This window comes from Ictidomys tridecemlineatus, chromosome 5 (assembly GCF_052094955.1).
Source record: "Ictidomys tridecemlineatus isolate mIctTri1 chromosome 5, mIctTri1.hap1, whole genome shotgun sequence".
Lineage (NCBI taxonomy): Eukaryota > Metazoa > Chordata > Mammalia > Rodentia > Sciuridae > Ictidomys > Ictidomys tridecemlineatus.
In genome coordinates, this window is record NC_135481.1 from 25,860,306 (window position 1) to 25,872,770 (window position 12,465).

Consider the following 12,465-nt stretch of genomic DNA (forward strand, 5'->3'; position numbering starts at 1 on the left):
GCATACTACAGGGACACAGCCACATCAATGTGTATAGCAGCACAATTCACAGTAGCTAAATTGTGAAACCAACCTAGATGCCCTTCAGTAGATGAATGGATACAATGAATATAATGCGATCTTTTATATTCTTTAATATAAAGTTTCAGTAATCATCCATGTTGTAGCATATTTTTTTACACAGTTCGTTTTTATGGTAAATAATATCCCATTGTACTGATTTACCACATTTTGTTTATCCATTCATTTATTGATGGAGATGCGAATTGTTTTCATCTTTTTGGTTAACCATGCTATTGTAAACATTTGTATCTAAGTTTGTTTATATATTTCTTTGAGTATTTATACCTAAAAGTAGAGTTGTGGAATTATATGGTAATTCTTATTACCTTTATGAGGAAATTCTAAACTGTTTTTCAGAAAAATACACAGAGTAAGGATCCCTGATCTCAAATATCCAAAATACAAATCATCTATGCTCAATTTCAGATTTCAGATTTTCATATGAGGGATACTTAACCAGTAAGTTCTATGCCAATAATCCAAAATCTGGAAAACTCCAAAATGTGATAATTCTGGTCCTAAACATTTTGGATTAGGGATTCTCAACCTTTACCATTTTACATTGACATTATTCATTGAAATATATATTTCCTTAAAAAGATAAACATAGAATTACCATATTTCTCCACATCCTTATCCACAGATACCAATTAGTTTTAAGGTAAACTAAATGAATTAAAATATCTGCATGGTGTGATAATTATTTTCTATGTACTTTATATTTTTCTGGCTACACCTTTCAACTCACATATAATTAGTACTATTACTATGGTTATAAAAGAATTTAAAAACAATTTGTGTTCTTATATAAGCAAACTAAAGAATAAATACAGGTTGAACATCCAAAGTATCGAAATCCAAAGTCTGAAATGTTTTGAATACTGCCGTGATGCCAGAGGTAGAAAATTTCACATCCAACTTGATAATATTGGATCATAGTCAAAATGCATGCACCCTAAATATTGTATAAAATTACCTTTAGGCTATGTGTAGGAGGTATGTATTAAAAAATAAATGAATCTTGCTATTTGAACTTGGATCTCATCTCTGAGAGATCACACACATACACACACACACCAAAATCTGAAAAATTCTAAAATCCACATTTTGATTCCAAGCATTTTAGATAAGGGATAAGGGATCTTCAACTGTACCTCACATTCATTGGGGCAAGTGTAAATACATATTCCTGTAATGTACTCTAGGCAGAGTCACAGTCTGCAAAAGGAATCTGAAGTCAGTGTATTTTTAACAGATTAATTATTTCATAGGAGCAGAAGCTGGTTTGTTTAATTTGTCTTAGCAGGCATAGAACACAAACACTTTTAAAATTTATAGATGCATATATATCTCCCCTACCTCAGATTTTCCTTAGATGAAATCTTGAACAATATTCACAGATACCTGTTTCTAATACAGAAGATAGTTGATGTAAGTATACAGCAATTGTGAGTCTGACTTTGGACAGGGATTCCAAGTAAATACAAAAATAGTATTAAATTTTTGAATGGAGACCAAACTTGGTATTGGAAAACTGGAACTCAAGTAAGCAAGGTATCTAAGCGTTTTTCCAGGACTGCTGTTACCACAATATATTATATACTAAGTATTTTTTGGCCCATGACTGCCAACTTACTTATTATGTCATGTTTAAGCCTCAAGTGAAGAAATTATTATGTTATTTTTTTATAAAGTGTTTCTGTGAGGTAAAGTAGACTTAGGTTAAGGTTGTTTGGATGTTCAGGGGTTTTTTGTTGTTGTTGTTGTTGTTAATTTTTAAACACATGCTTCCTAAATTTGTTTTTGTATAGCCACACTATGTAAGAAAGTTTTATCCAGCTCCACTTAATAGTTTGACTTGGAGAAAATAAAATATGCTTTCTAAAATTGTATCTTCAGTGCTTAAATTTTCTACTTGCTGATGTTTCTTCCTCTTTCCCTACTCAATTGATATAGGATTCAGGTTTACTTTACAACATACTGGTGATCTGACTTGATATGCAAATTTTAAACTGAAAGATTTAGAAAATGAATTGTTATTATGTTTCCAAAACGTAAAAGTCACAATACCACAGCAAAATTATGATACCAATAGTTTGTTACTGTTTTTAACTAATACCAAAATACAATTAGATATATACTATTTAAGATTTTTACAGAAGTATATTTTTTTGGTAGTACAGTGGTGGTGGGGGGAGTCAAACCGAGTGATTTGCACATGCTAGGCAAGCCCTCTACCACTAAGCTACACCCCCAACTCAGAAATAATTGTTTTGTTTTGCTTTTAATATTTTTTGTAACTGGACACATTACCTTTATTTTATTTATTTATTTTTATGTGGTGCTGAGGATTGAACCCAGCGCCTCACATGTGCTAGGTGAGCACCCTACCACTGAAGTAATTGTTTTTCAAAACCGGTCAAACTAAGTTTTATGCATATCAAATAGAATAAATTGTCAACAATTTAGAGAATGTTTAAAATAGAAAAATATTAATGCTCGATCTACATTATCTGACAAGTTTTTGCATATAAAATCATTAATAGTTTTATTCAGAAATTAAAATGAACATTTAAATTATGGAATATTAAGAAGGCAGATATCTACCTTTTTTAAGTACAAGCTCAAATGTATATCAGTGATTCACTATTCATTAGTAAATGTGTTTTGTGCATATTTTTCAGCTTTTGAAAAACTTCATTAATCTTAACTAGTCAGAATAATGGCAAAAAGATACTTAATTCCACATATATTCCTCTGCCTCATTGATCAATACAGATATTCCCATTTTTTGTTAATTTTGAGTTTTTAATGCAAATTTATTTATTTATTTAATTTATTTTTTAAGTTTTTGGTGGATACAACATCTTTATTTGTATGTGGTGCTGAGGATTGAACCCAGGCCACACGCATGCCAGGCAAGTGCACTACCACTTGGGCCACATCCCCAGCCTCTTAATGCAAATTTATTTACATTTAATATACTTTTAAAATTTTTTAAATTCTTTTTAGTCATACATGACAGTAGAATATATTTTGACATATTATACATACATGAAGTATAATTTCCCATTCTTGTGGTTGTACATGGTGTGGAATTACACTGGTCATGTATTAATATATAAACATAGGAAAGTCATGTTCAGTTCATTTTGCTGTCTTTTATATTCCCATCCCCACTTTCTTCCCTTCATTTTTCTTTGTCTAATCCAAAGTACTTTTAGTCTTCCCTTCCCTATCTTTATTGTGGGTTAGCATCCTCTTATTAGAGAGAACATTAGGCCTTTGCATTTGGAGGATTGGCTTATTTCACTTAGCATGATAGTCTCTAGTTCCATCCATTTATCTGCAAATGCCATAATTTTATTCTTCTTCACAACTGAATAGTATTCCGTTGTGTATATATAACACATTTTTTCTATTCTTTCATCTGTTGAGGGATACCTAAGTTGGTTCCCATAGCTTAGCTATTGAGAATTTAGCTACTATAAACATTAATGTGGCTGCATCAATGTAGTATGCTGATTTTAAGTCCTTTGGGTATAAACCAAGGAGTGGGATAGCTGGGTCAAATGGTGGGTCCATTCCAAGTTTTCTGAGGAAACTCCATATTGCTTTCCAGAGTGGTTGCACCTATTTGCAGTCTCACCAGCAATGTATGAGTGTACCTTTTCCCCCACATTCTTGCCAATATTTATTTTTACTTGTATTGTTTATATTTGCCATTCTGACAGGAGTGAGATGGAATCTCAGTGTACCTTAAAGGATGACTTTTCTCCAGGTTCTACCTGCTTTTGGTCACTATTTTGCCTTAGTGGTTTTTAAAAAATATTTTGTCCACTGTATATAACTTATGTGTAGCAGGGTTACTCTAAGTTACCTTGTCATTAGCTGAAACAGAACATTGAAGCATTATTTTAATTGAAATAATAAAAATGTCCAGTATTCAGATTATTTTAGGAAGTTATGAAAAGTCCACAAAAATGGAATATTATAGTACATTATTTTAAAAAGTTGAAACTATCAGTAGAAAATGCTTTTGGTAAAAAAAAAAATTTAGATAATTCCCTACTTTGAGTATACATAGGTAAAAATTGGACGTGTTCATGAATATACAATGGAGAAAATATGGAAAAAAAGAAAGAATTTATTGGTTAGAGTGTTGGAATTTGAAGGAAGTTTCCAAATATGTTCTATTAATATTAATAGAAAACTACATACATATAAACTCTACATATTTTGTATACTTATTTATTGTACTTTTAATATATATAGTAAGTTGAGCAGTTGTGACAGGATTCTCACCCCACACTCAAGATTTAAATATAAAATGTCAAAAGCAAAATACACAACAATGTTTCACATATATATGTATGTGAGTAAGTAGGTAGGTAGATATTTGCTTAAAATCAAGAAAGTCATCGGTACCAGTAAAAAGGGTTAGGGAGAGTTTGCTTAAGAAAGGCTGGGGTTGTAGCTCAGTGGTGGAGTGCTTGCCTTACATGTGTAGAATACTGGGTTCAATCCTCAGCACTGCATAAAAATAAATAAATAAAATAAAGGTATTGTGTCCATCCATAACTGAAAAAAAAAATATATATATATATATATATATATTTTTTTTTTTTAAAGGTAAGCAAGAACTAAATCCTAAATGGTTTGTAGTAGTTTTCAAGTTTTGATACAGAACTTAAATGCTGGGATTAATATCTTAATGTTAGTAGGAAAGTATAGGTCACATGGCTCTGTACCTTCACAGATAGTTGAAACCCATCAACTATATGAAGCTTAGAGCCTGAAGAGAGATTTTTGCCCATGAAATTTGATTAAAAAGAGGAATCCATAGACCCAAAGAGTTTCAGGTAAACTTGATAGTTGCCCAGAGCACAGAGAACGGTAAATTATGAAATCCAGAACCATATGCTTATATTACTTGATTGTGAAGTTTTGATTTGATAAGCCCCTTATAGTACAAGCACTATAAATATTAAATTAGTGTAAAACTGGGTCTGAAGCCGTTAAATCCCTAGATTCAAAAAGAGGCAGATGTGAAACTGTTTCCATGAGCCAAGGGATATATGACTGCTCTGAAAAAATAATCCTTGCTGATGATAAATTAATAATTTAAATATTTCACATCACAAGAGAAAACTGACACCAACGCAAGACATGTTTAGGAATTACTTGAGAAGAATAATTCTCACTTAAAATGGACTCATAATTAAATTTTAAAAAGTATAAATCACAGGAAAAAGGGATCTGTCTTAAAGGAGACTGACACAAACTTCTTTTTTTTTTTTTAAAGAGAGAGAGAGAGAATTTTAATATTCATTTTTTTAGTTTTCGGCGGACACAACATCTTTGTTTGTGGTGCTAAGGGTCAAACCCGGGCCACACGCATGCCAGGCGAGTGCGCTACCACTTGAGCCACATCCCCAGCCCTGACACAAACTTCTTATCAGTAGTAGATACTCAGAAGACCACAAAAAGAAAGGTTATTTAGCAAAGTTAATTGGAGACAACACAGAATTTAAGGTAAAATGGCATTACTAAGGAAAAAAGATACTAGATCATGATAAATGAAACACTGTGCCAAGAAAATATAAAAATCATAGTCTTACATATATCCATCAGAATAGTATGGGAGTTAATAAAGCAAGTGTCAGTAATTACAAAGAGAAATTTAAAAATGAAAAGTGTTATTTGAATATTTAACTTATCTCAGAAACTCTAGTTAAAACAGAAAAAATAGGCAATAAAAGATTTGAATATTAAAATTATTACATTTGATTAAATGAATGTCTATATAGAAGGACTTCTAGAAAATAAGTAGAAAGTATGGATATATTTAAAGATTATATGGATTAGTTTTTTTAAAAATTGACTATTACCTGGGTCTCAAAGGAAAATTAAGTCATGGAAAACACATGCCCCAGATGAAATGAGAAGACAATTGGATCAGTAAATTTAAAAATAGAATGTACATATATATATACACACATCAAGCCCTAAATTACAAAAACTTAAACAACAAAATTTATAGGGTATAGTTTAAAAGGTGAAACTTTTCAGGAATAGGAATAAAGTTACAATCCTTCTTTAGTGTACTTATTTTTAAAAAATATGGGAAATGCATGTTTTGTGTTCAACTTTAATAGCATAAATAAAAATAAATAATAAAAAGTGATGATTAAAAAAAGAGAACTGAGTCAACAAAAATATAGTTTAAAAAAGATACATGGATACTTCTTGGCCTCTAATATAAAGCTTATACGCTAGTAGAGAAGTTTCGATGGACAGATGCAAATACCAGTGGCAATAATTACAATAAAGATCAGTAAATTAGCATAAAGGAGGTAGAGGGTGACAAGAGCTGTTTTTTGTTGTTTTTGTTTTTAAGATAATGGTCAGGGATGGTTTCTGAGGAAATAAATGTTTGAACCATGAGCATATGAAGTTAGAGAACAGTCCAGGCAGAACTCCCTTTTGAAGAATGTTCATGAACAGAAGAGCAAAAGCCCTATCTCCCTAAAAATGATAAATTATATTAATCATAAAAAATGTCACCAGCATTATTCTTGATTACAATGAGTATAGAAGTAAGCACTTCAGTGTAGAATTGAAACAAGGATAACTGCTCTCACTCCTACTCTTCATCATTATACTGGAAACTGTAGCCAATGTAAATAGAAAACAGAGAATAAAAGAAACAGAAAGATTGAAAAGGCAATATGGAAAGCAATATGGAGATTCCTTGGAAATCTGGGAATGGAACTACCATTTGACCCAGCTGTTCCTCTCCTTGGACTATACCCAAAGGACTTAAAAACAGCATACTTACAGGGACACAGCCACATCAATATTTATAGCAGCACAATTCACAATAGCTAAACTGTGGAGTCGACCTAGATGCCCTTCAGTGGATGAATGGATTAAAAAAATGTGGTATATATACACAATGGAATTTTACTCAGCATTAAAAGAGAATAAAATCATGGCATTTACAGGTAAATGGATGGCATTGGAGAAGATAATGCTAAGTGAAATCAGCCAATCCCAAAAAAACAAATCCTGAATGTTTTCTCTGATGTAAGGAGGCTGCCTCATAGTGGGATAGGGAGGGAGAACATGGGAGGATTAGATGTATTCTAGGTAGAGAAGAGGGTTGGGAGGGAAAAGGAGGGGGCAGGGGATTAGCAAGGGCGGGTGGAATGTGATGGACATCATTATCCAAAGTACATGTTTGAAGACTCAATTGGGTGTCAACATATTTTATATATAAACAGATATGAAAATTTGTGGTATATATGTATAATAAGAATTGTAATGCAAAATAACCAAAGTATATGTATAAAGGCATGAATTGGCATGAACATAATACAAAGATATGAAAATTATACTCTATATGTGTAATGCATTCCATTGTCATATATTTTTAAAAAATTAAATCAATAAAACTAAAAAAATCATTGATAACAATAAAAAAATATTGAAAGGAAGAAAAATATTATGACTTATAAATGAAATTATTATCTACAAGGGAATTTACATTCTATTAGAACTAAAAAGAGTACAGGAAGGTTGATTGAGATAAAGGTCAGCCTAGAAAACCAGGAGTTTTCCACATAAGCAGAAATCAATTAGAATATATAGTAGAGGAAAAAGATACAATTCAAAAATACCATCTATAAGCTGCCATGGATTCTTTCTAAAAAATTTGATCAGGTTTACAGAGAACATTGTCAGACACTTTTAGGGACTGATGAAAATGTATCCAGATTGTCAGTATACCCCTCCTGCAAGTTCAAACTGCAGCATCACTACAACTGAAAAACTGTAGGACTGAAAAATTCACTTGGAAAAGTAAAGGTCCAAGAATTATGAAAGCCCTTGAAGATGGGGAAGGAGAGTTATGTCATCAAATAACTAAACCTAATAATTGAAAATGTGGCATTACTTAGGGATAGACAAGTAGACCAGTAATAAAACAGAAAAGAAAGGCCCAAAACAGATTCAAGCATTTCTGGAAATTTGGCATAATAAAATAAGGAACCACCAGGTTGCCAGAGAGGAAAAATATGTATATTGCATCATACCATATACAAGAACAAATCCCAACTAGAGAAAATATCAAATTTTAAAAGCTAACTTATTTTTAGGATAACACATAGAATACCTTTGTAAATTTAGCTAGATAGGATTTCTTAAATAAGACCCCCCCTAAAAAACACATTATAAAGGGAAAAAAATGATAGATAAAATTTGACTAAATTTTTGAATTTTAATAAAAGGTACCATTAACAGAAGTTAAATATGTATAACAAAATTAATAGCCAGGATATATAAGGATAACAGTCAATTCCACTTAAAAACTGTCAAAGGATAGGAACCAACAATTTGTGGAGAAGAAAAACCTGTATGTCCAATAAAAGTTGAAAAAGTACACTTTGCTACTGGTTGAGAAGAATATGATAATTTTTTTAAAAAATTGTATTCTTTTGAATTACAAATTTTTAATATGTATTATATATGTGTATCATATATTAATGGACTATATCTACAAGGTAATAGAAAAAAGGAATTATCATATACTGCTGATGGAAGTATAAATGTATATAAGTACTTAGGAGAGGAATTTGGTAATATATAATAAATTGAAAAGATGCATTCATAAGCCCCAGAAAACAGACTTCTAGATTTGTAACAGAAATTTTTGTGGGTTTATATTAGGAGACATACAAAACACTTATTACAATATCATTTTTAGAATAACCAGAAACTTTGTAATTGTCTTTTAACAAATGAATAAACTTGGAAGTCAGTGGGATACTTTTCAGTGATTAATGGTTAAAATTGATGGACTTTATGTCAACATGGATGGACCTCAAAAAGTTGAGTGAAAAAGCAATCGTAGAATCTGCACAATATAATGACATTTTAATAAACATTTTAATCTTTCACAGAATAATAATATATACTGTTTATAGATATTTGTGTACTTAATCCAAATTTCAAAATAACAGTTGAAAAAGTTATACATAAGATTAATGATGGTTGCCTTTTGGAAGGTAGGGAGTGGTATGTGACTAGACAGAGAACCAGGAGAGGGCTGTGGCTATGGCTCAGTGCTAGTGCACTTGCCTGGATGTGTGAGGTACTGGGTTCGATTCTCAGCACCACATATAAATAAAATAAAGGTCTATCAACAACTAAAAAAAAGAACCAAGGGAACTTGAACTTGACATGTATCATTCTAATAGGTCAGTGTTAAATATGTATTAAAGATAAGTGGCTAGCTTAGGTGATTGCCAGGGTCCTTTTTTTTTTTTTTAAACGGAGAGAGAGAGAGAGAATTTTTTAATATTCATTTTTCAGTTTTCAGCGGACACAACATCTTTGTATGTGGTGCTGAGGATCGAACCCGGGCCGCACGCATGCCAGGCGAGCGCGCTACCGGTTGAGCCACATCCCCAGCCCTTGCCATGGTTCTTAACCGGTTCAGAAGTACTTCCATTTTACTTTTTAATTAAATCATTTAAAAGACTTCTTTTATGTATACCTTCTAGAGATTTTATTAAGTTAATATAGGCATACTCATCCTTTTTAGATAATCTCCAGAATAGTCAGTTTCTGATAAATGGAGATATATTGAAATTATGGTTTATAAAATAATCACATGTTCAGTTTCATGTTGTTTTCTTTATAAAACTTGGGATTCAGTGGGATATTTTTCAGTGATTAATGGTTAAAATTGATGGACTTTATGTTGAACATGGATGGACCTCAAAAAAGTCATTCTCAAATGGCCCCAGTTCCAGTTTTCTTCATATGGGGGGACTAAATGTGTTTTTTGTCATTTATTTATTCAGCAGATTTTGTTGAATATCTAACATGTGCCAGATGATTTAACAGTGAATAATAATAATAAAAAAAAGCCCACTCTTATGGAGTTTAAATTCTAGCCAGGGAAGATAGCCATTAAATAAATAAATTCATGAAAATATAATATGCTAGTAGTTAAAAATAAAGCAGGATAAGAGAAATAGTGATTACAAGAAACAGTGTTGATTTCAACCAAGGTGATGAGGGATGGTTAGATTCTGGATATGTTACTTTTTAATAGCAATTCCTAATCCATAGATTACTCTGTGATCTCAAGGAACATTGTGAGAGTTATTGAAAAGAGGTAGCACACATTAGTTGCCAACGAATGATAAAACTGTACAGTGATCATAAAAGGAGATTTTAAAACATCTAAAAATCTTTTGTAGGATTGTGGAAAGGGAATTTCATTCCTGTTTACTTTTCTTGCTCCTTTAAGTCATTGTGAATTATACAACTAAACTTAATCTCATTATACTTTGTTGTTTGCAAAAAAATGAAACTTGAAATCTGGGTACAGATTTTGATGTTAATTGCATTAATAGATCAGATATAAAATACTGATTTTTACTTTATAGCTTAACTGTATAGGTATATACAAAGACAGATCAACCCATTTTTGTTTGCATTCATTTGGCTCTAGACCTTTTATGGAAAATAATCTATTTAATGATATTTTATCTTGCATGATTCATTTGCTTTTACATGTTAATAGATATTGTAACAAAATCCAAATGACAGTTAATTTATACTCCCTTCATTTGTGTTATGTATTATAGTCTAATTAAACTGATGTATAGTGGCTTTATTTGTATTATTTAGTTTCTAAATATAATTTTCTACCCTCCAAATATTACTGTATTAGTTCATCTTTTATTATGGCTTTTATGTCTAAGTATTCCTGTTATGGAAAAGAGAGAGATGTGTGTATGCGGGCGTGCATGTGCATCTGTGTATGTGTGTGCTACAGGAAAGGAAAAGAGGAAAAGAATTATTTTATGTCAAATCTTTAGAGCTATAGCATATTACATCATTATGGCTTTTTAAATTCTAAACAAATCATTGTCCAGAAAAGAAGGCAGACAGTAAAATTCATAATTTATTTTAAACTCTGTATCCTGTTTCTCAGCATAGTAATACATCTGCACATATTTTTTTTATTTTATTATTATTTTTTTTATTGTTGGTTGTTCAAAACATTACATGGTTCTTGCATCTGCACTTATATGTCATTAGAAACTTAATTGTGAGCTGGGTATGATGATATACATCTGTAGTTCCAGCACTCAGGGAAGCTGAGATGGGAGGATCACTTGAGTCCAAGAGTTCTAATTCAGCCTAAGCAACATAGGGAAACCCTGTCTTTAAAAAAGAACAACATTTAGTTTTATATTCAAAAAATCTATTGTAGTGTAACAACAGTAGGTTGAGTAGAACAGTAAACATAAATATTTTGATTGTGCTTTAAAATTTAATTTAGTACAGTGAGTGGGAAATAGATTTTTGTTGCACTTTTATTTCAGGATAATGAGTTTCACTTACATTCACTTATATATATATTTTTTTTTTCATAGAAAGGAGAGCTAATTACCACATCTGAGAGTATTTCAGGTATTTAATAAAATTTTTATTTCTACTAACCTAACTTTCTTTTTCTTTTAGCAAAACTGTACAATCTAAAGTGGACTGCATTTTGGTAAGTCAAATACCTAACTTAAAAGTTATTTTGTAGTAAGTCTTTTACAAACACTATGTAAAATATACCATTCCTAAGTAAATATTGATTATAAATATAACACAACTTTAGTGAATAAATTTTGATGATTAATTACAACCCTGTAGGTAAATTGGTTATAAGCTGCCTAGATATTTTCCTCTATCTCATCAACACTGAAATCACAATCTGAGGTAATTGCATGCATTTGAATCTTCTTTGGCCTTCACTGAAATATTGCTTAAATAATCATTTAATTAAAGTGAATATTTTTATTCTGATAATGCTTTAAGAATTCATTTAAAGTTTTTAAGATGTTTGATGTGGTTTGTTATGATAGCATATTTTTCATGTTTCAGTTACTAGCCTTTAGAAATTAAGCTACAATGATAGTTTAAATTTAGGTTGTACCTAGAGAACTCTATAAGAATTTGCTTAAAGAAAACTTTTAGTGTACTCGTTGCATTCATTTTTGTTGCTGTAATATACTTTGTATTACAGCTTTTAATCTCTGGGTTGCAGTTTTTAGACTTCAAGTCACATTCTTAGGTCTTGTCTTAAATATGTAAATATGTAAGGGAAGAAGCATGCAACTATTGGGACAACTGGAATAATACTGACTTCTTTGATGAAATCTCTGCAGACAGGCTGCACCATAGGCTCTAGAATATTCAATGACTCTCTCTGCTAGATTACCCAAAGTGTCAGTGTAATTATTGTTCTTCCTTGTTTGTGATTTCAGAACTTTTCTTATCCTAGTTTGGGTTTCCTTTTAAGCCAACTTGACTTGTTTGTGTTTTGTTTTG

The 12,465-nt window shown here is 31.1% G+C and overlaps 1 protein-coding gene across 4 annotated transcripts in view; it reads left to right on the plus strand.

Annotated features, from left to right (window-relative positions):
- Positions 1–12,465, plus strand: part of Rfx7 (regulatory factor X7) — a 124,115-nt gene that overhangs the window by 40,862 nt on the left and 70,788 nt on the right. For all 4 annotated transcript variants that reach the window (XM_078049583.1, XM_078049582.1, XM_078049581.1 and 1 more), the window contains exon 3: positions 11,608–11,641. In XM_078049583.1, the coding sequence (XP_077905709.1) occupies positions 11,608–11,641 (34 nt within the window). The remainder of the gene's footprint in view (positions 1–11,607; positions 11,642–12,465) is intronic.